The sequence below is a fragment of the Geotrypetes seraphini genome, chromosome 12 (assembly GCF_902459505.1).
Source record: "Geotrypetes seraphini chromosome 12, aGeoSer1.1, whole genome shotgun sequence".
Lineage (NCBI taxonomy): Eukaryota > Metazoa > Chordata > Amphibia > Gymnophiona > Dermophiidae > Geotrypetes > Geotrypetes seraphini.
Genome location: NC_047095.1, coordinates 119,611,434 through 119,638,925, shown reverse-complemented (window position 1 = coordinate 119,638,925; position 27,492 = coordinate 119,611,434). Strand labels below are relative to the sequence as shown.

Sequence of the window (27,492 nt, the reverse complement as noted above, 5' to 3'; positions counted from 1 at the left end):
GCTGGCGCTGTTGGCTTTCCACTCCCTTTTGTTGGGCAAGTCGGTCAGAGTCCTGTCGGACAATGCCACGGCGGTGGCTTATGTCAATCGTCAGGGGGGCACCAAGAGCACTCTGGTGGCGCAGGAGGCGGCTCGGCTCATGGTTTGGGCGGAGTCGCATCTTCTGGACCTCTCGGCCTCTCACATTGCCGGGGTAGAAAACGTTCAGGCGGACTTCCTCAGTCGTCACTTCTTGGATCCGGGAGAGTGGTGTCTCGGCGCCGAGGCGTTTCAGTTGCTAGTGCGTGCTTGGGGGCAGCCCCTGATGGATCTGATGGCTACAAGTGGCAACGCCAAAGTACCCCGCTTCTTCAGTCGTCGCAGGGACGGTCTGGCCGAGGGTCTGGATGCTCTGGTCCAACCGTGGCCAACGGAGGGGCTGTTGTATGTGTTCCCTCCTTGGCCATTAGTAGGCAGAGTACTGCTTCGCATTGTTCGCCATCCGGGGCTGGTGGTCTTGGTGGCTCCGGATTGGCCTCGTCGTCCGTGGTATGCGGATCTGGTGAGGCATCTGGTGGCGGATCCTCTTCCTCTGCCTCTCGAGTGCGATCTTCTGACGCAGGGTCCCATTCCCATGTTCGACCCGTCTCCCTTTTGTCTTACGGCTTGGCTCTTGAAAGGGGCCGCCTGAGTAAGAAGGGATATTCCGACAAGGTGATCTCTACACTTTTGGGGTCCCGGAGGCTTTCTACCTCTCGGGCTTATGTACGGGTTTGGCGTCTTTTTGAGGAATGGTGCCGAGCGCGGGGAGTGGTCTCCTTTCGCGCTTCTCTGCCTAACATTCTAGAGTTTTTGCAGGATGGCCTGGATAGGGGCCTGGCCTGGTCTTCTCTTCGGGTTCATCTGGCGGCCCTGTCGGCTTTTCGGGGGCTGGTGACAGGTCAGCGTTTGTCAGCCATTCCTGATGTGATTCGCTTTCTTAGGGCGGCCAAGTTGCTCAGGCCTCCCATAAGGCCCTCGATTCCCTCTTGGGATCTCAATCTGGTTCTCTCTGTTCTAGTGCGCCCTCCTTTCGAGCCGTTGGATGGCTGTTCGTTGAAGGACCTTACGCTGAAGTCGGTCTTTTTGGTGGCCATTACTTCCGCTAGACGGGTGTCGGAGCTACAGGCTTTCTCTTGTAGGGCTCCCTTCCTGGAGTTTTCAAAGGAGCGGGTTGTTTTGCGGCCTGTTCCTTCCTTTCTGCCGAAGGTAGTTTCTCCTTTTCATGTCAATCAATCGGTGGTCCTCCCGGTCTTGGGTAGTCGGGAGGGTTCTTCTGAGCAACGACAGCTGCGCAAGTTGGATGTCGGTCGGGTCCTCCATGCTTATGTGCAGCGGACCCGGGATTTTCGGAGCTCCGATCATCTCTTTGTGCTTCTGGCGGGTCCTCGTCGGGGGGCTGGCGCTTCTAAGGCTACTATTGCGCGCTGGATCAAGGAGACGATCGCTTCCGCTTATCTTCTGAGTCAGAAGCCGGTTCCGGAGTTTCTCAAGGCTCATTCCACTAGGGGTCAGGCGGCTTCTTGGGCTGAGTCGTCGCTCGTGCCTCCGGTGGATATTTGTAAGGCTGCGGTTTGGTCCTCCTTGCATTCATTTGTTCGGCATTATCGGGTAGATGTTCAGGCGCGTCGGGACGCGGTGTTCGGTGAGCGTGTTCTGGTATCGGCCCTTCGGGGGTCCCGCCCGTGAGAGGGACTGCTTTGGTACGTCCCAATCGTAAAGTTAACCTCTACTGGTCTGGAGAGTGCTAAAGAAGGAGAAATTAGGTTCTTACCTGCTAATTTACTTTCTTTTAGCTTCTCCAGACCAGTAGAGGTCCCCACCCTGTCTGTTGTTGTTGTTGTTGGGGCTGTTGCGCGGGCAGTTTTTGGTTTTTGCTGCGGGTTCTAGTATTTTTCTAGGGCCGGGGAGAATTGAAGAACAGCGGCTGTGGCTCGGCTGGCTTAGCTGGCGAGCTGTGGGGACCTTCTTCCTTCGGGAATTTCTCCTCTGCATTTTCCAACAGCATTTTTTGGGTATGTTATTGGTTACTCTTTTCGGAGTATTGTTTTTTCTCTCTGTTGTTTCCAGTTCTTGGTTCTGCTTGGCTATTCGGCAGACTGAGGGAAATAGAGAGGAGGGGCTAGGATATACTGTCCCAAAGTTTTGTTTTCAGTCTCCACCTGCTGGTCATGATTAGATATATACCCAATCGTAAAGTTAACCTCTACTGGTCTGGAGAAGCTAAAAGAAAGTAAATTAGCAGGTAAGAACCTAATTTCTCCTTACCTGCTAACTTTCTTTCCTTCCAACAGTTCAGTCCAGAACTTTCAAGTTTTGTGCCCATTAGCCAACAGATGCAACACCCACAAGTTCTGGACTAATCTAGTGAGCAAGGAATTATATAATATTACCATGTTGACACTGCGTGAGCAAGACGGGGCTGCCTGAAGCTAGATACATCTCCTTCTCAGCAGCCATCTCAGAGACTCTGTTTTTTTTTGTTCATTTACCTACTCTTTGGTATCCTGCCCAACCACATGAAGGTACCAAGATCCTTCACCACTCAGGATGCCATCAAGGGTATGATTGACAAATGTGACCCACCTCTGGGAAAAGGCAACTTAACATAGTAGATCCAAAATGTTCAGACCAATGGTTCATCTAGCCCAGTATCTCATCTTCACGGTGGCCAATTCAGGAAACTAGTACCTGGCAAAAACCCAAAAAGAGTAGCAACATTCCAAAATCTCAAAAAGTAAGTAAGATTCTGGAACCCCTAATTGTAGCAATATTCCATACAGAATCCCCAAAGAGTAGCAAAATTTCATGCTAGTGATCCCAGGGCAAGCAGTGGCCTCCCCCAGGTCTGTCTCATTAGCAGACTATGGACTTTTCCTCCAGGAACTTGTCCAAACCTTTACTAAAACCAGATATGTTAACCGCTCTTACCTAGGGTTACCACAGGCTCCAGAAAAAGGAGGGCAGACAGAGACACCACAGCTCTACCCCCACTGTTTTCAATGGAAACAAAATGCAGTTGTGTCAATCCATCCTCCTCCTCCGGTAGTAGCTTTAATCACCAGAAGGGCTGAAACAAAATCAGAGTTGTTCATCAAAAGAATGCAGGAGAACTATGATTCTCTGGAATCATTGGGTTTTGCCATGAAGAAGCCAGAAGTAGTGTCCAGGATTGAGCAGGGAGAGGAACCCTGGGTGATGGAGAATGCCGGTTCCAGTATCTCAGGAACCAACACAAAACACAGGAAAGAAAACAGAGAAATGGAGGCTGCAGGAATCCAGCAGGGCTACCCAGTATACTGCATCGCATGTCATATGTATGACTACCTCCCCTTTGGGAGGCGGACATACATATGCAATCGATGCCAGGAACTGGATAGCCTGAAGAGGGAGGTCGGAAGGCTGCAGGTTAGAGTCCAGGAGCTGGAGGGACTCTGCTCAATAGAGGAACAGTGTGGGGAAACGGAGGAGACTACCAGAGAGAGCCACATCTCAGAACAAGTCAGAGAGCTCGAGAAGTACATAGAGGAGGCCTGGCAGATGGCAGAGGCACAGGACCACCAGCGTATCAGACGGGAACCGGCAGCTGGAGGTCAGGAACCAACAAACACCATGGGAGTGGGACCTAGCGTAGGGTCTGAAAATGCAGATGATGGTACCCAACAGGACCTGGCGGAAGGACCAGCGGAGATCCAGCAGAGCCCGGAGGACACGGACCTGAGACCAGAGAGACATCTGAGGAAGGGGAAATCTGCTGTTGTAGTAGGAGACTCAATCCTGCGAGAAGTGGACAGTCACATTGCCGGAGGAAGGGAGGACCGACTAGTGACATGTCTCCCGGGGGCAAGAACAACGGACGTCATCAGCAGAATTGATAGAATCCTGGAGGGAGCCGAGACAGAGGAGACGGCAGTTGTAATCCACATCGGAACCAACGACGTCAGCAGGAAAAATTTCAACCGGACTACACTGACTGAGCAGTTCAGGATCCTGGGGCGGAAACTGAAGCTGAGATCAAAGAGGATAGCCTTCTCGGAGATCCTGCCAGTACCGAGAGCAGACGCAAGAAGACAGAGCGAACTACAAGAAATGAACGGATGGCTGAGGAGATGGTGCGAGGAGGAGGGATTCCACTTTGTTCGAAACTGGACGACCTTCTTGGCGAAGAACAAGCTCTACAGGAGAGATGGACTGCACCTGAGCACAGCTGGGACGAGGCAGCTGGCAAGAAACATCCAAAACGCCATAGACCTAGCTTTAAACTGAAGAGAAGGGGAAAGCCGGAAGTCGATCTGGCCTCGACACACCGGACATTGGTATCAAAAAATGATACCGAACAAGGACATTGCAAAAGAGAGCTTGGGACCGAGTGGGATCTTTTGGACAAAGGGACTGAGAGAAAATTCTTGGGCAAAGGGACTATGAGAGGCTTCTTGGATAAAGGGACTGAGGGGACACTTTTGGGCAAAGGGACCGAGTGGGAACTCTTGGACAAAGGGGCTGAGAGGGACTTTTTGTACAAAGGGACTGAGGAGACACTTTTGGACAAAGGGACCGAGTGGGAACTCTTGGACAAAGGGGCTGAGAGGGACTTTTTGGACAAAGGGACTGGGAGGGAACTTTTAAACAAAAGGGTTGAGTGGAAATCTTCAGAAAAAAGGCCCACAGATGCAATGCAGGGGCCCAGTGCACAAACGAGCCTAACAGGCATGGCTGAAAGAGAACAATGGGAGCAAGAGGACCATCCAAAAAAGGAGATACTGGATGGGGGCAAAACGGACACGCCACGGGAGGTGGATGACCGAGTAAAGGCAAGCCAGGTGGGAGCGCCGAGCCATGGAAAGAAAACAGCAGGGCGGGCGACAAATCAGGACCTATATTGCCTCTACACAAATGCGAGGAGCCTCAGGGCCAAAATGGGAGAGCTGGAAATTATAGCCAGTCAAAAAGCCCTGGACATAATTGGAATCACAGAAACGTGGTGGGCTGAGGATAATAAATGGGATGTGGTCATACCAGGGTACAAACTTTACAGGAGAGACAGGACACACAAGAAGGGTGGAGGAATAGCGCTATACATAAAAGACTCCATACCCTCAACCAGTATGGAAACAGCAGTAAGGTCGGAAGGCTTGGAATCAATATGGGTTAAGCTACCAGGAGGATCTGGAGCAGACATCAAATTGGGTCTATACTATCGTCCGCCTGGCCAATCGGAAGAAATCGACCGGGACCTGGAGACGGAACTGCGGCAGGTATGCAAGAATGGAATTGTGTTGGTGATGGGAGACTTCAACTACCCTGGGATAGACTGGAGTATCGGGCACTCAAGTTGCGAGAGAGAGACCAAATTCCTGGAAGCCACGAGGGACTGCTTCCTGGAACAGCTGGTCATGGAACCTACACGAGGAGAAGCTACTCTTGATCTAATCTTCAGTGGACTGGGGGGACCTGCAAAGGAAGTAGCGGTATTAGACCCACTGGGAAACAGCGATCACAACATGATCCAGTGCAGACTAGAACTGGGATCATCCAGGGTGAAAAGAACCACAACAACAGCGCTCAACTTCAGAAAAGGGAATTATGATGCAATGAGGAAAATGGTGGGGAAGAAACTCAACGGCAGCACAAGGAAGGTAGAGTCCGTAGAAAGCGCCTGGACCCTGCTCAAGCGTACGGTGCACGAAGCACAGAACCTGTACGTCCCCAGGTTCAGAAAAGAGTGCAAGAAAAATCGAATAAAGAACCCAGCATGGATAACGGCAGCTGTAAAAAAGGCGATCAGTAACAAGAAAGCATCGTTCAAAAAATGGAAACAGGATCAAACGCAGGCCAACCAAAAGGAACACAAGGAAAGCCAGAAGGAGTGCCACCGAGTGGTTAGGAGAGCAAAGAGGGAATATGAAGAGAGACTAGCGGGAGAGGCAAAAAATTTCAAATCATTCTTCAGGTACGTAAAGGGGAAGCAACCAGCGAGGGAGGAAGTGGGGCCCTTGGATGATGGAGATAGAAAGGGAGTAGTGAGGGAGGAAAAAGAAATAGCTGACAAGTTAAATGACTTCTTTACGTCGGTCTTCACGAGGGAGGACACATCCAACATTCCGGAACCAGAGGAAATAAAAAATGGAGATCAAGATAACAAGCTGGTCAAATTAGAGGTGAGCCAGGAGGATGTCCTCAGGCAGATAGACAAGCTAAAGAGCGACAAGTCGCCAGGTCCGGATAGCATACACCCAAGGGTGCTCAAGGAATTAAGAAATGAAATAGCAGAGACACTTCAGCAAATATGCAACCTATCCCTAAAAACTGGAGAGATCCCGGAGGACTGGAAAATAGCTAATGTCACGCCCATCTTCAAAAAGGGTTCGAGGGGCGACCCGGGAAACTATAGGCCGGTAAGCCTCACATCGGTCCCGGGAAAGATGATGGAGGCACTGATTAAGGACAGCATCTGTGACCATATCGAAAAAAATGGACAGCTAAGGTCGAGCCAGCATGGGTTCTGCAAGGGTAGGTCGTGCCTCACAAACTTGTTGTACTTCTTTGAGGGGGTAAACAACCAGGTGGACAAAGGAGAACCCATAGACATAATTTACCTAGACTTCCAGAAAGCCTTCGATAAGGTACCACATGAGCGGTTGCTCAGGAAGCTATGGAACCATGGGGTGCACGGGGAGGTCCACCGATGGATCAAAAACTGGCTGGCAGACAGGAAGCAGAGGGTTGGTGTAAAGGGCCATTACTCGGACTGGCAAGGGGTCACGAGCGGGGTTCCTCAAGGATCGGTGCTGGGACCGCTCCTGTTTAACATATTCATTGACGACCTGGAGGAGGGAACAAAATGCGAGGTCATCAAATTTGCAGATGACACCAAACTATTCAGCAAGGTTGAAACCACGGTTGACTGCGAGAATCTCCAAAGGGATCTTACGACATTGGAAGAATGGGCGAAAAAGTGGCAAATGAGCTTCAATGTAGGGAAATGCAAGGTCATGCATATAGGGAGAAGGAACCCAATGTTCACTTACAAAATGGGGGGATCAATGCTAGGGGTCAGTAATCTGGAAAGAGACTTGGGAGTGATGGTAGACACGACATTGAAGGCGTCGGCACAATGCGCCACAGCCTCGAGGAAAGCAAACCAAATGTTAGGTATCATTAAGAAGGGTATCTCGACCAGAACGAAGGAAGTCATCCTGCCACTGTACCGGGCTATGGTGCGCCCGCATCTGGAATACTGTGTACAGTACTGGTCACCGTACCTCAAAAAGGACATGGCAATGCTTGAGGGAGTCCAGAGAAGAGCAACTAAACTGATTAAGGGTATGGAAAACCTTACATACACTGACAGACTGAAGAAGCTGGGGTTGTTCTCCCTGGAAAAGCGGAGACTCAGAGGAGATATGATAGAGACCTTCAAGATCCTGAGGGGCATCGAAAAGGTTGACAAAGACAGATTTTTCAATTTGAAAGAAACCACAAGAACAAGGGGTCACTCGATGAAATTGAAGGGGGACAGGTTTAAAACAAACGCAAGGAAGTACTTTTTCACACAGAGGGTGGTGGACACATGGAACACCCTTCCGGAGGCCGTGATAGGAAATAGCACAGTACAGGGTTTCAAGGAAGACCTGGATAGGTTCCTGGAAGACAAAGGGATTGAGGGGTACAGATAAGAGCAGTGGAAGGTTTAGAGATAACTGTAGAGGTAGGCAATAAAATTAGACAGGGACCGCTGACCAGGCAATATGCCTGATGGGCCGCCGCGTGAGCGGACCGCTGGGCTGGATGGACCTCTGGTCTGCCCCGGCGGAGGCGACTACTTATGTACTTATGTACTTATGTAATATTGTGAGCTTTCCTCAGGATCAGACCATTTTTGTATAATATTTAGTGGAGTGTATTACTTTTGAGAGAGGTTTTTTTATATGTGGTGATGGTGCATTTATTATTTATTTTTTTAAACGAACTCCACCTCAAGCTCTTCTGCACAATAGTCGGAGGGGGATTCATTTTCTGAAAATACTAGTTCAAGCACTTTGTTGTTGTTTTTGTCTTAGAACCTAATTTTTTTTTTTTTTTAAATCCTGGTCACATTCTTTTGTAATATCATTAAAAAATGTGGTGATTGGTGTGGGGGGCAGCATTAGGTCAGCTTATCCTGATGCATGGTGTATGACTCGGGTAAAGAGCAAGAGATTTTTCCTGGCCTTGTGTTTGGCGATTTTTGCAAGTTGTGCTTGATTTGAAATCTCCAGGAAGATTGTATGTCTTTCACCATTCTTCATATTTAGTGGTTCATTATCTAGCTTGCACATTAAGTCACACTGTTGTGAAGTCTTCTGCTAAATCAATCTTTCTATTCTCATGTTAAATCATCACGATACGCTTCATCTCTTATACATCATATTCATGCACCATAGTTTTCTTAAAAATCAAATACTGTATAGTAAATCTTTAAATTCATGTTTCTTTTTGAGGACTCCGGAGAAAGGCTTAATGCCAAAACACAGATCAGGGTGGGTCCTGTTGATTTATTAAAAACATGTAAAAAGATCTTTATAAACCAGGCTACGTATGTACAGATCCGTTTTTAATAAATTTTCTGGGTTTTAATCCCTTATTCATCCAGGCAGTATTTTTTTATCCACTTTCTTTTTCTTTTTTGTTAGTAAAATATTAGACCATGCCGGCCAAATGGCTCAGACACTGTGAAGTCCGTGTGGAAGGGTACTGTTCAATCTCCATGTCTTGGTTTTCCTCCTCCAAAGTTGACCATGGTAATAGTATTCTCATCCTGAAGCAGGGGAAGGATTTAGGGTCATTTTGGCAGTGGACATTCTTCCTAACTTTTTTCAGCAGGACCGGAGTTTTCTTGCGGTATATTCGGATGGTTGTTCCTCTTTCCTCATCTGCTGGTGAAGAGGGAGGTCAGCGGTGGGGAGATCGATGTTTGGCCCACTGAGATGAGAGCGATGCTTCGCGTTGGAGGAGGCGGCCTGCAGGGGGCGTCCTGCGTGCTGGCAAGGATCAGCTGGCGCCTGCAGCTGATGCGCCAGGGACGAGGGTTGCGGATGTCCAGCCGATGCAGCGTGCAGCCGGTAGATATCTTTATTAGAGGTCCCAACATGTGCCCTGAAAAAATGTCATCAGTTTCTGAGATAGTCAAGTGGGGAGCTCTGAACCACTTGACATGGAATGACCCTATCCGCAGGGCTTTCCAAGTCCGGTCCTCGAGATCTACTGGCAGGCCAGGTTTTCAGGATATCCACAATAGATATGCATGAGAGAGATTTGCATACCAAGAAGGCAGTGCAGGCCAATCTCTCTCATGCATATTCATTGTGGATATCCTGATCTCAAGTAGATCTCAAGGACCGGACTTGGGCAGCCCTGCCCTATTGTAAGATAAGAGTTAAATGCAAATTGTACTTTTGCTTGAAAGATTTAAGACCCTCCTTTACAAGGCCAAGATAGTGTTCATAGCGCTGGCTGCGGCTGGTAAGACCTCCAACGCTCATAGGAATTGTACGAGCATTGGAGTTCTTACTGCCACGGCCGGCACTAAAAACGGTAGTGCAGCTTTGTAAAGGAGGTGGAAAATAAATATGCTCTGTTTCCCTGAAAATAAGACCTAGCATGATTTTTAAAGATGCGCCTAGTATAAGCCCTAGTTAAGATTGACCCCCGAAGCTCCCCCCCCCCCGAAATGTCCCCAAAACTCCGACTCCATCCTTGACACTAGTGCTGCTTGATTTGCAGAAAAAAAATCAGACTCGTCAATTTAGCAACCCTCACCCCTGCTGCTTTAGGAGGCCTTGGAGCGGAGGTATGTCAGTCTCACGGTGGGAGGATTGGTTGGGTTCTGCTGCACAGGGGGATGGGAAGGAGGGAGGGATAGAAAGATGCTGCACAAAGGGATGGGTGGAGGGGGAGGAATGATGCTGCACATGGGGGCGGGGGAGAAAGGAAGGGAGAGATGATTGTTGTACATGAAAAAAATAATACATCCCTGAAAGTGCGTTTTTGGACCCAAAATTAATATAAGACACTGTCTTATTTTGGGGGAAACATGGTATATACTCTTCTGGGTTCTGCAAAAAAAGTGACTCACCCCCAAGCACACACATAAAATCAGGGCAATAAACTCACATTGGAGAAAGACCTCTGCACCCATCTGGTCTGGCTATTTCCCTGCTGTGATACCCTGTTATTACATTGATGTCCTAGTACTATTTAACACTTCTATAGCGCTATACATTTTGACATTAAATAGACAGTCCTTGATCTCCAGTTTAACCCCTTCAGAATATTATACAATTATCCTAGGCCCATGCTGCTGGCTGTCCCCACCCCATTCATTAGACAAAGTGCTCTGCAGGTCTTTCTTGATATACACTTTATTTTACTGCCACCATTAAACAAGACTTTAGCACATGAACAGGATTTTAGAACAAGGTAAGGGAAATGGAGAAGCACTTCACCAAGATTACATACACACCTCCTAGAGAATGGCTGTCCCTGTTAGTCTATAATAGTCCCTTGGGTTGGGGGGGGTCATTTTTATCTGTAAAATGATAGCTCTGTTGAGTTTATATTTGATAGGGTGAGTTGGATGGCTCGTGTGGTGTGTGTTGTAATTAAAAAGAATGGTTAGTTTCTTTCTATGATAGTGTTAAGTAAATTTTTTTTTTTGGGGGGGGAGGAATTTTTCTTGTCTTGCATGATCTTATAGATTCCAGTGAGTTTCGGAAGGGGGGAGGGTCATACTATATATCTGATGGGTCTCGTGTTGGGTTGAATCTGATCATGTTAGATTATTTCTGGAAGGGGCTGGCCCATTTTTCTTGCTACAATTCTGGTACTTTATAGAATTTGGTGGGTCTCGGATTTAGTTGGGTTGAAACTTTACACGATAAAGCAGATCTGATGGTAATTCATATCATCAGAGAGGCAGAGGAAACTAATCCTCAAACAATCTGAAGTTCTTGTAGGTCTCAGAATTTGGGGGGATTGATTATGGGGCTCATTTACAAAGCACTGAGACACACAAAGTAGAGAATGACATGGTGACAAAATTCATCACCGTCCCCGTCCCCGCGGATAACCGCGGGAAATAATCCCATTTCATTTTTTAGTGTCTATTTTAACCTCAATCCTTCTATACCAGCATTCTTCAAAGCAAAGCTTGCGGGTCAGTGGTTGTGGCCATTCATACTCCGATTCTTCCCTCTCTCCTTAAAGAATGACATGAAGATGGTCTCCTGCGGTTATCCGCGGGGACGGTGATGAATTTTGTCACCGTGTCATTCTCTAACACAAAGTCCCATAGAAACCTAAGTGCTCTGTAAATGAGCCCCTATGTCTCCTTCTGGGGTTTTAATTGCGGAAGGGTTGGGCTCTGGGAAGATGTCAGGTTAGGGCTTTAGAATGATTAATTGTCTCTCTCTGATACCAGCTGTTTAGATGAGTTCAGTTTCTCTGGGATGGGATAAGTTTATTGCGCTGTCTGGTTTTTATTTTCTTTTGTTTGTTACAGTGATTGTTTTATATTCCTTGTTTAATTATTTTGTAATCATTGTACTTTACCCTGACCTTGGTTTAGGACAGTGGTCTCAAACTCTTGCAGCTGCGCAGTGTTCCCGCTAAGCTGCGCTGGGGTGCGCTGACGCACAAAATATTACCTCGCAGCGCACAAGTTTCTCGTCACAGCGCACACAGTGTAGAGCACAGTTCTTCAACCGCCGGTCCGCAAACAAAATCTTGCCGGTCCGCGAAGGATTCGGTCCCCGCCGCAACGAAAGGCCGGCGTCAGCTGACTTGCAACTTCCTGTTGCAGTCGCTGTGCCGGGACTCCTGCCTTCCACCGCGTTTGCCTCCTGCCTTGTCTCCGCACCTCCAGACCAGCAGCGGCAGCTGTGTATGCTTTTAACTTCGGCACAGAGCTGCCCCTAATCAATAGTTTAGCGCGGTTTCATAAGGCAGCCTCGGGGCCTTTGCTAGGCCGGCCCACATCGCATCATCGAAGCGGGCCGGCTATCAAAGGCCCCGAGGCTGCCTCATGAAACCGCGCTAAACTATTGATTAGGGGCAGCTCTGTGCCGAAGTTAAAAGCATACAGAGCTGCCGCTGCTGGTCTGAACTCTTGGGCCGCTGAAGGAGGGCAAAAAGCAGCTGTCCTGGAGGTTTCCCTTCCTCTCGCCTTTACAGGTTCCTTTTTTCCACCTTTTTTTTTTTTCTTCAAACGGCAACGGGCCCCAGCATCGACATCAATCAAGTAAGTTCCACTGTCAATCAAGCGGTTCTGCTCGGCCAAAGCTTCCCCTGTGACATGAGCCACCCTCAGGGGAAAGAAAGTGACCCACAAAGGTGAGGGGAAGGGGGGCAGATGATGGAAGTTGGGGGGGGAGAGAGAGAGAGAGAAGGGGCAGATGATGGAATGGAGGAGATGAGAGAGAGAGAGAAGGGGACAGATGATGGAAGTGAGAAGAAGGGAGAGAGAGCAGAAGGCAGATGGATGTCAGTTGAGAAGGGAGAGCAGATGCTGAATGGAAGTGGGGAAAGAACACATACTGGATGGAAGGAGGAGATAAATAAAGGGGGAAGAAAATAGTAAGATAATGGAGGGGTGAGGGAAAGGGGTGACAAGCTGTGTGTAGACACAGTGAAAAGAGGGAAACGGGACTAAATAGTAAGAAAGAATTTAATTTAGATGGAGGCAGAAAATAGAGAAGGAAGACCAGAGAAGAAAAGGGAAGAGAGAGCAGAGAATGATCAGATCTGAGTGGAGGAAATGAGAAGAGAGATATGCTAAAAACCACAGGGGGGAGGGAAGGATAGAGATGCCAGACCATGAGGGGAACAGAAGGAAGATGATGGATGCTAGACCAAATTGGGGGGTGGGGGGGGGCAGGAGGAGAGATGGCAGGGAAAGACAGACAGTGAATGGAAGGGGCAGATGCTGGACTGAAGAGACAGAGAAGGTTATCATGCTGCTGTACCGGGCCATGGTACGCCCTCACCTGGAGTACTGCGTCCAGCACTGGTACTTTAAGAAGGACACGGTACTACTCGAAAGGATCCAGAGAAGAGCAACTAAAATGGTTAAGGGGCTGGAGGAGTTGCCGTACAGCGAAAGATTAGAGAAACTGGGCCTCTTCTCCCTTGAGCAGAGGAGATTGAGAGGGGACATGATAGAAACATTCAAGGTACTGAAGGGAATAGACTTAGTAGCTAAGGCAGGGAGAACGAGAGGGCACTCTCTAAAGTTGAAAGGGGATAGATTCCATACAAACGTAAGGAAGTTCTGTGGTAGAAAGCAACATATTTATTTGGCTCATAACTTGCTGGCGCCCGATATTTTTAGCTCACAGTGAAAAAAGTTTGCTCACAACACCCGCCCGCTTAGAGGGAACACTGCTTGCAGGGCCACATTTTGGATTTGTAGGTACTTGGAGGGCCTCAGAAATAAATAGTTAATGTCTTATTAAAGAAATGACAATTTTGCATGAGGTAAAACTCTTTATAGTTTATAAATCTTTCCTTTCGGCTAAGTCTTAATAATAATATTGTCATTTATAGCTAAAGAGACATATGATCAAGAAACTGTTTTATTTTACTTTTGTGATTATGATAAACATACCGAGGGCCTCAAAATAGTACCTGGCGGGCCACATGTGGCCCCCGGGCCGCGTGTTTGAGACCACTGGTTTAGGATGAGGTGAGAAATATATCTACAACAGAAAAGATAGGATTAGTTGGGTCTTTCTTTTTTTATCAGATGATACAGTATTTCTGTTACATGCAGGACAAGTTGGGTTGGTTCTAACCAAAACAGGACTGTTTTGGTGGTGATTGGGAGGGGAAAGGGGAGGAATATGGGATAGATTAGGCGTCCTTATAGTATGGTTCCTGTATGTCTCAGATTAGGATTAGTTTGGTCTGTCTTTCCTCTGATATGATGCAGTAAGAGTTGGGTTGGCTGGATCTACAACAGCAGTGTCTCTCAAAACTGTGTGCCACGAGAGAGTCCAGAATTTTAATTTCTTTTAAAAAATTCCCTTCATAAGTATACACTAGACTAGATGACACGTACGCAAGAGTCTGTCAGTGTTATGAGCGTCTGTGTGCGTAAGGATACAACCCGCCCAGACAAGCATCATTTTTTGACGCGATTGATCCTTGAAAACTTAAAGGCAAGCAATTTTAATTTTATTTTTTATGCTGTAGTTATCCTAACTTGAGCAATAAAGCAATCAAGGCTTTGTTACCATTAGGATCTTCTTCTCCTAGGACAAGCAGGATGAGTCAGCCACATATGGGTGTTGTCCCAACAGCTCCCAATTTGCGGAAACTAAAGACTCCTGCTGTCCACGGAGAACCTACGTTACAGGTAAGTAACTACACTTTACGGTTGCGAACTTGAATTTTCATCTCTGACAGAAATTAAATCAAGAAAAAGAAAACGACTGCAGATGGTGGATGATGAAATGCGCGGTTGCTTGTCGACTTTTGAGCCGCATTTTGAGTTCACTTGCACTCAAAATCAAGCACATCCATCACAATTCTATTCTATCTACTTTGGTTTCACCATTGTTACAATTACCCATACGTAGCTTAAAGAACTTTAAACAAATAACTCAAATTTAATTTTTTGTTGATCTTGCAATTTGAAAATTTCAATTATAATGTGCCAGAACTAAAAAAGGTTAAGAGTAGAGAATGACACGGTGACAAATTTCATCACCGTTCCCGTCCCAGCGGATAACCGCGGGAAACCATCTTCATGTCATTCTTTAAGGAGAGAGGGAAGAATCAGAGTATGAATGGCCACAACCACTGACCCGCAAGCTTTGCTTTGAAGAATGCTGAGATTGAGCAGCAACAGTCCAGAGCTGAGATTGTGATGTCATAATGCCTCATTCCACCAGTGCCTAAGAGCCAACCTCATCAGTGATGTCACAATGGCTTCATTGTTCTATACTTGGATCAGATAAGAATCAGAGTATGAATGGGCCCAGCCACTGACCCTCGAGCTTTGCTTTGAAGAATGCCTGTGTAGAAGGACTGAGGTTGAGAATGACAGTCTCTGGTATCCAGAGCAGATATTGTGATGTCATAATGCCTCATTCCACCAGTGCCTAAGAGCCAATCACATCAGTGATGTCACAATGGCTTCATTATCCTTGGCTCCCATAAGAATCAGAGTATGAATGGCCACAACCACTGACCCGCAAGCTTTGCTTTGAAGAATGCTGGTGTAGAAGGACTGAGGTTGAAATAGACACTAGAGAATGACATGGGTTTATTTCCCGTGGTTATCCGCGGGGACGGGAACGGTGATGAATTTTGTCACCGTGTCATTCTCTAACTGCACAATAGGATAGGGTTGTTGTTTTTTTTGGGGGGGAAGGGGCAGGGGATTGGTTAAGTATAGCTCCAGTGTGCCCTAGACTGGAATTAGCCAGGTCTCTTTTTACAGTCATTCTGGTAGGGGGGTAGAATGAGATAGTATCGGTGTGTTTGCTGCTGTTTATTTTTTTAGGGGGGGGGGAAGTGAGTTACGTTAGATTATCACGTGATAAAGTAGTTTGGGGATGGGGGGAAGAAGGGGTGTGTTTTTTTTTGCAATAATAAGGTTTAAATGGATGCCAGGATTGGTTGTGTTCTCTCTTTCTATCACATGACACAGGATTTCTAGTAGGGGGGATGGATTTCTCAATGATATGATGAGGCCAGTGGGTTTCGTGATCAGTCGAGTCCCCTGCTGCTCTCTCTTTCACATCACATGATACGGTAGTTCTTGTGAATCTCTGGTTTGATGTTGCAGACGATTGTGAGCAGCTGCCTCAGCATCTTCTCCTTATTCTTTTGGTGACTGCTCTGCATGACCTGGATCTTCTTGCGCGTCCGCTGCTCCACCTCGCTGGACAGGTTCCCCTGGGAGCCCATAACCTGCAAGCGCAAAGGAGGAGCCTTTGAAAATCTGGAGCAGCAGTGCAGATTAGAAACTGGCATTCAGACGACAGCGACTCAGAGCCTGATTTAAGATGACAAACACCCCTCTCTCTCCTGGTTCATAGACAACAACGCGGAAGACAAAGGCGCGCGCCGACAACTGAGCGCAAGATGGAGGTGCGCGCCGAAGAAAATTACTGTTTTTAGGGGCTCCGACGGGGGGTTTTGTTGGGGAGCACCCCCAGTTTACTTAATACAAATCGTGCCGGCATTGTGGGGGGTTGTAACCCCCCACATTTTACTGTAAACTTAACTTTTTCCCTAAAAACAGGGAAAAAGTGAAGTTTTCAGTAAAATGTGGGGGGTTACAACCCCCCAAACAGCCCCCACAACGCGGCGCGATCTGTATTAAGTAAAGTGGGGGGTTCCCCCTCACACACCCCCGTCGGAGCCCTAAAAACAGTAATTTTCTTTGGCGCGCACCTCCGCGCTGCACTCAATTGTCTGCTCGCGCCTTTGTCCCGGCGCGCTTTTGACCTGACACCCTCTCTCCTATTTCAGGATTCATTTTATTGCCTTTTAACTGATAAAACAGCATTTGATATGAAGAAATAAAACTAGCGGGGGCTATACCCACACACAAATTATGCACTACTGCGGCACAGCCTGTAGCTTTAGGTGGTATTTGGGTCAGCCAGTCCTCGGGGCACACCCAGCCAGTCACATTTTCATAGGGTCATCAGATTTTCTGATGTAGAAACCCAGATAAATGGCCCCAGCTCCAACTTGTCTCGCCTTTAGCCCCGGCCTCTTCTGCCTCCATCCCCACACTGTTACGCCCCCCCCCCCCCCCATCCCCCCCATAAAGCCTCATCTTTCTTCTCTGACCTTTAGGCCATGTCTGGAGGGCCTCTGAGCATGCATGGATGCGTGTGACATCATTTGCGCATGCCCAGAGGCCCTCCAAATGTGGTTGGAGGTCGGGGCTTTCCAAAATCCAAACTACCAGGTTTTGGAAAGTTCATCTGGGCACCCAGACAATCCTCTAAAAAGAGGACATGTCCAGTAACCCTATGTTTTCAGGATATCCACAATGAATCTGCATGAAATTGATTTGCAAGTACTGCTTTCATTCTATGGACTAGATTGCAACCCTTGGAGACCCTGGAGACCCACTCCTGCTTTATAAACTACCCAAAAATGTATGAGAAACGTATCAAAATACCATTCATATAAACATAGAAATAGATGGCAGATAAGGGCCACGGCCCATCTAGTCTGCCCACCCCAAAGATCCTCCCCTACCTTTCTCTGTGAATAGATCCCACGAGTCTATCCCATTTGGCCTTAAAATTAGGCACGCTGCTGGCCTCAATCACCTGATGTGGAAGACTATTCCAGCGATCAACCACCCTTTCAGTGAAAAAGAATTTCCTGGTGTCACCGTGTAGTTTCCCACCCCTGATTTTCCACGGATACCCCCTTGTTGCCACAGAACCCTTGAAAAAGAAGATATCTTCTTCCACCTCGATGCGGCTCGTGAGATACTTGAATGTCTCGATCATGTCACCCCTCTCTCTGCGTTCCTCGAGTTGAGTACAGCTGCAGCTTATCCAGCCGTTCCTCGTATGGGAGATCCTTGAGTCCCGAGACCATCCGGGTGGCCATTCTCTGGACCGACTCCAGTCTCAGCCCATCCTTACGGTAATGCGGTCTCCAGAATTGCACACAGTATTCCAGGTGGGGCCTCACCATGGATCTATACAATGCCAACTTATCTTTTCTATAGTGCAACTAAATCTACTCAGCTCTATAGACAAACACTTAAGAGTGAGTCTCTGCTTCATACTGAATATACTCCGAAATGAAAACAATACAACATATTAAACAGAACAATATTGCAATATTCTGGAAAAATATGCCGATACTTTAACACTTGGCTCCAAGTCAACACTAGCTCCTCAAGTCCAGTGCAGGGGTGAGCAACCCCGGTCCTCAAGGGCCGGAATCCAGTCGGGTTTTCAGCATTTCCTCAATGAATACGCATGAGATCTATTTGCATGCACTGCTTTCAATGCATATTCATTGGGGGAAATCCTGAGGGCCGGAATTGCCCACCCCTGTTCTAGTATCTTCCTGTTGGCCATGTTACCTGTAATGGTCAGCAGCCCTGAAATAGAAATCCTGTGGTTACTGGCAACCATAATATGACTTGCCTATCAATGTTTTTGGTAGGTTGTCAAATGACCACCAGGTTTTAGATCTGCTGGCTTTTAGTTTATTGTTGAGAGCTACTGAACCAGGGCTGCCTAAGTCCGGTCCTCGAGATCTACTGGCAGGCCAGGTTTTCCAGGATACCCACAATGAATATGCATGAGAGAGAGATTTGCATACCAGGGAGGCAGTGCAGGCAAATCTCTCTCATGCATATTCATTGTGGATATCCTGAAAACCTGGCCTGCCAGTAGATCTCGAGGACCGGACTTGGGCAGCCCTGATCTAAACATTTTCAGAATATGCCTTTTCTGCATTAGCTGTACCTATTGATTAGAGCAGTGGTTCCCAACCCTGTCCTGGAGGAACACCAGGCCAATTGGGTTTTCAGGCTAGCCCTAATGAATATGCATGAAGCAAATTTGCATGCCTATCACTTCCATCATATGCAAATCTCTCTCATGCATATTCATTAGGGCTAGCCTGAAAACCCGATTGGCCTGGTGTTCCTCCAGGACAGGGTTGGGAATCACTGGATTAGAGGAACAGGGTGAGAACCAGGTAAACCAGGGTTCAACTATCAATGTCACTTAATTCTCTATTACCTCGGGTACAGACTTAGACCGTAAGCCCTCCAGGGACAGAAAAACACCTCCTATATTTGAATGGAACTCACCTTGACCCACTACTAAGAAAAGGCAGGAACAAAATCCATTACAACAAAAGAGAGGGAATAGAAACCCCACGTAAAAATCAAATGAGAGAAGAACTAGTGGGGAGTAGGAAAGACCACATCAACCTTGAATCAAACCTTGAGTCAGATATTGAAAGAAATATGAGGCAAACCAATCAATATTTATTTTTTGTTTTTAATTGGGTTGTTTCTTTTTTTATTGATTTGCCTCATATTTCTTTCAATGCCATTTTATCAATCTATTATTTGTTTTAAGTATTTGATCTATGCAGTCTTGACCTTTTTTATGTATAATGCATTTATTTTAGACCCATAACTGAAACATGGACCATGTCGGGTCATCTATTGGATATCTCCAATATAGGGCATTTTATACATGGGACATTTTCATGTGGTTTTACATGTATTACATTTATAAATACAAATAAAGATGGTCTGACTCAAGGTTGATGTGGTCTATCCTACTCTTCACTAGTTCTTCTCTCGCAAAATCCATTACAAGACATATTGTGAATCATACAATATTACCCTATAAAAAAAACTCAAAACCAATAAAACATTCTACTATACCATAACACACTACATTTCCAGGAGTCACACAAGGGCCTACCTAAGAAAAGCTAGCACAGTAAGTATTGCAGTGGACAATGGAACATCAATACACCATTAGAAAAACTAAGTCAGATTAGTACGTATCGATCCTACAAGGACAATCAATTTATTTTTCACACAAACAGAATACAGATACACCCCTCGCCGCCTATAAAATGCAAAATATTTACACAAAAAATTAAACTGAATCCCCATGAGATCAGCCTCTGCATATATTGCAACACCAAAGAAAGCAATCCATGTCCTCTTCTGCTGTGCAAAATAAACAGATAACTTTCTGAAACTGATACATTCCAACTACATTACAAATTAACAAATAATTGAAAATAAGGTGATATTTTTAGAGGTCAAAACCCCTTTCCTCAGGTCAAACCTGAGGAAGGAGGTTTTCTCTGAAAGAAGCTAGCTAAAGAATGCATTTTCGTCAATGAAAAGATATCACCTTATTTTCAATTTTTCACTTTTTTTAAAAATTTTATTAACATTTAAAGTGGACTAAGGTTGCTACCACACCACTGTACCCTAAATTAAAAATAAAATGTTTTTCTACCTTTGTTGTCTGGCCATTTAATTTGTCTAATCATGTAGGTCCCAGTCTCTGGTTACTGCTTTCAGGTCTTCTTTTAGCTCTCTTTCCAGGGTCTCCTGTTTGGTTTTCTTCTAACTCCTCCTGTCTTTTTCACTTCTTCCAATACATCCATCTCTGACAGTGATCTTTTCCTTCCAGCTTTCTTCTGTTTTTCTGCCTGTCTATTCAAATTTCATTCACTCTTACTAGCCAGTCTTCAATCTCCCTTTATTCACTGCATCTACCTACAGCTTTCCATATCTTTCACTCTATCCAGGTCCTCTTATTCCCTATCTCTTGTTCCTCAGTCTTTCTTCTCCCCCATCCAGTATTAGCCTCCCTTTTTCTCGCTTTCCCCATTCAGAATTACCCTTTTCTCTGCATCCAGCAATATCCCATATCCCTCTGTCTCACTTCTGCCCATTCAACATTACCTCATCTCTCTTTCTGTCCCATTTCTCATCTCTATCTTTCTGTCCCACTTCACCCCATCCATTATTATCCCCATCACTGTCCCTCTCCTATCCAGCATTATCCTGTTTGTCTCTCTTCTTCCCATCCAGCCTTACCCCATCTCTCTTTATGTCTGTGTGTCTCTTCTCCGCCATCCAGCGTTACCTCCTCTTTCTCTGTCTCATATCTCCCCATTCAGCCTTATTCCCTCTCTCACATTGTCCCGTCCAGCATTAGTTCATCTCTCTTTGTCCCTTCTCTTTCTATCCTCTCCAATCTAACATTACTATATCTCCCTCTCACCACTTCTCCTCATTCAGTATTAATCCCTTTCTCCCTCACTTTGCATCTCCAGCATTACCCCCTCTCCCTGTCTTAATTCACCCCATCTCTCTTCTCTGTGTCCCTCTCCCATCCAGCATTACCCTCTCTTGCTCTCACTTCTCCCCATCCAGTATTACTCCATCTCTCTCTTACTGTCTTCTCCCCATCCAGCATTGCCCCCTCTCTTTCTCTCACTTTACTCCATCTATATCTCTTCTCTGTGTTCCTCTCTCCCATCCAGCATTACCCTCTCTTGCTCTCACTTCTCCCCATCCAGTATTACTCCATCTCTCTTACTGTCTCTTCTCCCCATCCAGCATTACCCCCCCCCCCTCTCTCTCTCTCACTTTGTCCCTCTGTCCCATCCTGCCTCTCTCTTCTCCTCCATCCAGCTTTACCTCCTTTCTTTCTCGGTCTCACTCCTTCCCATCCAGGATTACTCTGTGTCCCCCATTAAACATTACTCCATCTCCCTCTCTCTCCCCCTCCCTCTTTTGTTCATTGTCTTTCTTCCCTTTCTGTCTCCCCCAAGCCATCCCTCCCTCTCACCCACTCCCTGTTGCAGTTTTCTTCCGGGTCGGCCCGTACCATGTCTTACAAGCAGAGGCGCGCGGGACCATGGTCCTGCGCGTGCGCGCCAGCTGACTCCACTCAGCAGCTTCGGCGCCTGTGACGCGAGCTTCGCGCGACGGAAGGGGCGGGGCCACGCACAGGGACTGGGTCCCGCGCGCCTTGGCTTGCAGGAAATGTTCTCCTCTCCAGTGGCAAAGGTCACTTGGCTGTAACCCCACACATAGGTTTCATGTCCCCATTTGAGGTTGCAACCCCCAATTTGGATCGATTGCCTTTGGAGCCTAGTTTTTTGTTTTTTTTTGGGGGGGGGGGGGTTTGTAGCAAACTGAGAACAGATTTGTTAAATCAGGTCCTAAAAGTGAAATCGAAACCTTCAGCTCAGTGCTGAGAAGGTCAAGGATATTACAGGAGATGCAAAGTGCACAGAGGCTGAAAATATGGAAGGAGGCCTGGGTAGCAAGTAGAGAATGACGGTGACAAAATTCATCACCGTCCCCCGTCCCCGCGGATAACCGCGGGAAATAATCCCATGTCATTTTCTAGTGTCTATTTCAGCCTCAGTCCTTCTACACCAGCATTCTTCAAAGCAAAGCTTGCGGGTCAGTGGTTGTGGCCATTCATACTCCGATTCTTCCCTCTCTCCTTAAAGAATGACATGAAGATCGTTTACCGCGGTTATCCGCGGGGGCGGTGATGAATTTTGTCACCGTGTCATTCTCTAGCAGCATGCATGCAAGGCTGAAAATAACAGGGGCAACGCTAGCGAAATAGGGAGCAGGAGGCGAAAATATGGGAAGAAACCCAGGCAAAATGCAGAAGCAAAATTTAGAGAGTGCTGAAATTGAAAATATGGAAGGGAGTGCAGGCAAAAGGGGCTGAAAATACCAGGGGTGACTCTAGCAAGAAACTGAAAATGTAGGAGGGAAGGAAACCAAGGCAAAATATAGAGGCTGAAAATATGGGAGGAAACACACACAGCAACAACAAAAAATGCACGATGCACCTAGCTTGGGGAGGAGCAAGGATAGCAAAATGCAAAGAGCGCATAGGCAGTGGGGTAAATTCTGCCTAAATTATCCTCATAGTGGAGGGGGTCCCTAAAAGTGAGGAGCCCGCTTAAAGCTCGCTCAGATCTGAGGTGCTTCCACCCCCACCCTAATCTGGGACTCCAAAATTGTTGCTTGAGGGCCCATAATTTGAAAATGGCACGCTAACATATTACTGAGAGTACAGGGTCTGAGTACCTGTGAAGAAATCCAGGAAAAATGCAGAGGGCAGGGACAGAAAATACAAACTTTGGGGGGCTATCTTTATAACACTCTGAAAATGGAGAAAGATGGAAGGGAGAACCCAGGGAAATGAAAGAGTGATATGAGGAGGATGGGGGGGAAGAGGTCTCATTAAAAACAGGGATCTGACGAGGAGGTCTCATGGAATGAAACATCAGGGAAGGGGTCTCATTAAGAGTGATCTGAGAAGGTCTCATGGAATGGAGAATGGGGGGAAGGGAGGAATTTTTATAGGTGGGATGGAGGATCATGGGCTGTGGAACTCATGGAGTGGATGACTTGAACAGAGGGTCTCATGGGATGGTGGATCATGTAGCATGGATGAGCTGGGAAGGGGGGTGTCTCACCGCCTGCTCCTTCTGGTGAAACTCCTTCTCCCGCTGCTGCCTGTACTGCTCAATTTCGGCCTGTGCTTCTTCTTTTGCCTGCTTCAGCCTCCGAGCTTTCCCTGAGGGGGAAACAGGGGAGTGTAGAATGAGAGAAAAGGGGCAAAGAAAGGACAGATCCACAGACAGTGACAGAAAAGACAGACAGAAAGAAAGCAAAGACTGTGAGACAGTGTACACACTGAACAGAAGGGAGGCATGTGCTGTATTGTCTTTAGTTGCATGTGTGCTTGCAGGGCATGCATGTGTGTCTGTACTCTCTCCTCCCCCCTCCCCATTCATAGCTCATATTTCTGCACTCCCCTTTTCACCTACATCATTTTCCCATCCAGATGGTCTGGACCTGCTTCCCCCTCCCCTTTTATAATGAATAAAGATCAAAAGGCCTAATTTACTGAACATTTTTCCCATGTCTGGAGGCCCCAAATTAATTGAACTGCCTCCTCTGTGAACACTAGAAATCACCCTGATCTGCCTTAATGCGTCATCCCTTCGCCATACAGCAGACGATAATGCTAAGGCTACAACGCGTAGACAATCTGTGCCACAAGGATTTTATGTCAGGGGTGATGAGATTCAGGCTGGTCTCTCCCTGATGACATTGTTTGCAGCTCAGCATCTTTTCCCCACCTCCTCAAATCTATCTCTCTTTACTCCTCCCAATGACTCGGGTAAGGTTGAGGCAAGGAGGTATGTATCTTACTTTTCCTGGCCTCGGCTACCTTCTCTGCTGCCCGTTTCTCAGCTTGCAGCAGCTGCTGTATTCCTTGGGACTGGCTGGCCATGGCTGCTGTCTCCTTCTCGCCTGGATCCTGCCTCTTCCAGATGCCTGGGTACCACTGGCAGGGAAGGAGTCTGCAGGGTCCTAGCACCCTCCACTCACAGTTCTGGCCTGATTCAGAAACACATCAAAGGGCGAAAGGAAAGCAATAGACAAGACAGTTCTAGGGCAGTGTTTCCCAAGCTGGTCCTGGAGTACCCCTTTGCCAGTCAGATTTTCAGGATATCAGCACTAAATATGCATGAAGTTGATTTGCATACACTGCATTATATGGATGTCCTGAAATCCTGACTGGCAAGGGAATACTCCAGGACTGACTTGGAAGACTGTTCTAGGGTATGGTATAGTATTTGCAGTGCTGCCTTTCCACAGGTAGGTCTGTTGCTGTGCAAGTCCTGACAGAAAGTGATGTTATGGTAGGGTAGTGACGTCACTGGAGAGTCCAGCTATCTACCCCAGAAAAAAAATGCCCTAATATCAAGTTATCTGCCCATGTCCCCTTTGTCTGAAATAGGCCTGTCATTGGTGGTCCTGCCAGAGGATTATCTCTGTCTCTTGGTCTTGCACTCAGTGTTTTTCTAACCGCCCTGTTCTCCTACAACAAACTGAGTCACTATTCCAAAAGTCCTGTGTGACTTTCAGTTTCCAATATGAGGGGGTCGCTGAAAAGTTCTCAACCCAACCAAAAATGGAATTATGTGGAACCATGAAACTTACAAGTTATTCCACGCTTTCCATTTCAATGATATGAAATTAAATGAAAAGTGTGGAATAATTTGTAAGTTTCACAGCTCCATATCATTCTCTTGGCTGGGCTGAGAACTTTTCAGCGGCCCCTCATATTCTGATGTCATAATGCCTCATTCCACCAATGCCTAAGAGCCAACCTCATCGGTGATGTCACAATGGCTTGATGTCCCTACACTTTGTGCCCATTTACTAGATGTATTTGCCTCATTGAAATGAAAAGTGTGGAATAATTTGTTTCACGGCTCCACATCATTCTCTTCTTGGATGGGCTGAGAACTTTTCAGCGGCCCCTCATAAGTACTTTGCTTTAAAATGCCTTCCCCTCTGAAGAGACAACTTTTAGTCACATAATTCACTAGATCAATTTCATAAAGTCCTTTCCACAGGCTCTCTGGCTTGGCCCAAAATTAGAATACTTGCCCACCCTCTTCACACTACCCACAGGCTCCGCTCTTGAGTTCTCTAGTAAGGTCCTCGGCATCATTATTGACTCTTCTCTCTCCCTCAACGATCACCTCAATTCCCTGGCAAAATCTTGCTTTTTCAGCCTCCACATGCTAAGGAAAGTAAGATCCTACTTTCGCCAAAAACATTTCACCGTCCTTGTCCAATCCATCATCCTCTCTAAACTCGACTACTGTAATGCCATTTATTTATGCCTAACAAAAAAAAATCTTCAAAGACTCCAGCTTATCCAGAATACTGCAGCCAAGCTGATCTTTGCAAAACGCAAATTTGACCATGTCTCCCCACTCCTTACCAACCTTCACTGGCTCCCAGTGATTCCCAGAATTCATTTCAAATGCTCCTGCCTGGCTTTCAAGATCATTCACGGCATCCTCCCTCCCCTAATCCCACTATCCTTTAACGCCTCGAGGCCTGCTACCACCAGATCCGTCCACAGACATAAACTATCCTTCCCCTCTCTACACGGTATTCTCTACGCAGGCAAACTGGGAAAATCCCTCTCTTCAAAATCACGGGCTTTTGGAACGATCTCACCACCCTGCTGCGGAACCTGGGCTCCCTCCAATTATTCCGCAAACAACTGAAAACCTGGCTTTTCTCTAACATATAACTTTATTTCCCTGCTTTTATTCCCTCTATTTATCGGTTTTACAAAAGTAAAATATTGCTTCAACACCGAATGAAATATATTTTCAAGCTTTCAAAAATTTCCTAAATAAATATCAGCGACAAAGCTGATAAAAGGTATGGAAAACTTCTCATATGCTGACAGATTGGAAATGCTGGGGCTATTCTCCCTGGAAAAGCGGAGACTTGGAGGAGACATGATAGAAACCTTCAAAATCATGAAGGGCATAGAGAAGGTAGACAGGGATAAATTCTTCAGGCTGTGGGGAGCCACAAGTACAAAGGGGCACTCGGAGAAATTGAAAAAGGACAGGTTTAGAACAAATGCTAGGAAGTTCTTTTTCACTCAGAGGGTGGTGGACACATGGAACGCGCTCCCGGAGGCTGTGATAGGCCAGAGCACGCTAGAGGGGTTCAAGGAGGGTCTAGATAGGTTCCTAAAAGAAAAGGGGATTGAGGGGTACAAATAGAAGCAGAGGTAGGTTATAGGATTAGTCAGAAACCACTTCACAGGTCATGATGGGCCACCGCGGGAGCGATGGACCTCTGGTCTGACCCAGTGGAGGCAACTTCTTATGTTCTTAATAGTTTCCCAAAATTTTGATATGATGTAGATTTTAAAAATAATTGACAAAAATCAGTATCCCAAGTAGCTGCTTGAAATGAGTAGTCGATTAAGATATCTTTTATAGTGACAACCTTTGGGTGATGGAAAATCAAAAAGGGAAGCTATCCGAGCAGAACATTTATGAAGGGGAAAACTTAATTGATCAACTAAATAGATTGGAGCCATACCAGATATGACTTTGTAACATAGGCAACTGAACTTGAACTACACTCGAGCCAATGCAGCACTCGGTAACAAGGCGTTATGTGGTCTAATTTTTTAAAATTTAAAAATCAGAAGAATTGCTGTATTCTGTATTAATCGAAGTCGAGCCAGGGTTTTGGGTTGACTGCCAAATATACAATATTGCAATAGTCCAGAATACTCAGGACAAAAGACTGAACCAATAGTCTAAACTAGTGTTTTTCAACCTTTTTACACCTATGGACCAGCAGAAATAAAAGAATTATTCTGTGGACCGGCATCGGTCCGTGGACCGGCGGTTGAAGAACACTGGGCTAAGTCGTAGGCCAGACCCTGCCCAATCTCCTCCCCCATAATAGTACTAATTGCACCTTGCACGTCCCGTGCTTCATCTGGAAGCCTTCCCTCTGACATTGCAACGTCAGAGAGAAGGCTTCCGGTTCAGGCGCAGGATGTCCGTAGGAGCCACTGCCCGTGGCTTTGTGCACTGAATCAGTTAGGAAGAGGGAGCTGGCTCGAAGATAACGCCGCATCGATCACACCTTGGACCGGCAGTTGAAGAACACTGGGCTAAGTTGTGGGCCAGACCCCACCCATCTCTACCCCAGACCCCGCCCCCTTAATAGTACTAATTGCACCTTGCACGTCCCATGCCTCATCTGGAAGCAACGTCAGAGAGAAGGCTTCCGGTTCAGGTGCAGGATGCCCGTAGGAGCCGCTGCCCGTGGCTTTGTGCACTGAATCAGTTAGGAAGAGGGAGCTGGCTCGAAGATAATGCTGCATCGATCGCACCGTGGACTGGCGGTTGAAGAACACTGTTTTGGGCCTGATGCACGTGCTGGCCCTGTAGACTGGCAGGAAATTTCTGTGGACCGGCACCGGTCCACGGACCGGTGGTTGAAGAACACTGGTCTAAACCAGTGGTTCCCAACCCTGTCCTGGAGTACCCCCATCCAGTCAGGTTGTC

At 46.8% G+C, this 27,492-nt stretch overlaps 1 protein-coding gene across 3 annotated transcripts; it reads right to left on the bottom strand.

The window, feature by feature from the left end:
- Positions 1-15,409: 15,409 nt before the first annotated feature.
- On the bottom strand, positions 15,410-23,945 carry ATP6V1G2 (ATPase H+ transporting V1 subunit G2). 3 transcript variants are annotated; one of them, XM_033916976.1, is made up of 3 exons: positions 23,789-23,945; positions 23,050-23,165; positions 15,410-15,972 (listed from the first exon to the last, which is right to left on the bottom strand). In XM_033916976.1, exons 1-3 carry the CDS (start codon positions 23,871-23,873, stop codon positions 15,802-15,804), a joined length of 372 nt encoding a protein of 123 aa, XP_033772867.1. In that variant the 5' UTR covers positions 23,874-23,945; the 3' UTR covers positions 15,410-15,801. The 3 variants fall into 3 exon arrangements, with proteins under 3 accessions (XP_033772867.1, XP_033772866.1, XP_033772868.1); XM_033916975.1 differs by having other exon boundaries at positions 23,050-23,150; positions 23,792-23,945; XM_033916977.1 differs by having other exon boundaries at positions 15,410-15,930; positions 23,128-23,150; positions 23,792-23,945.
- Between the last annotated feature and the right edge of the window lie 3,547 nt (positions 23,946-27,492).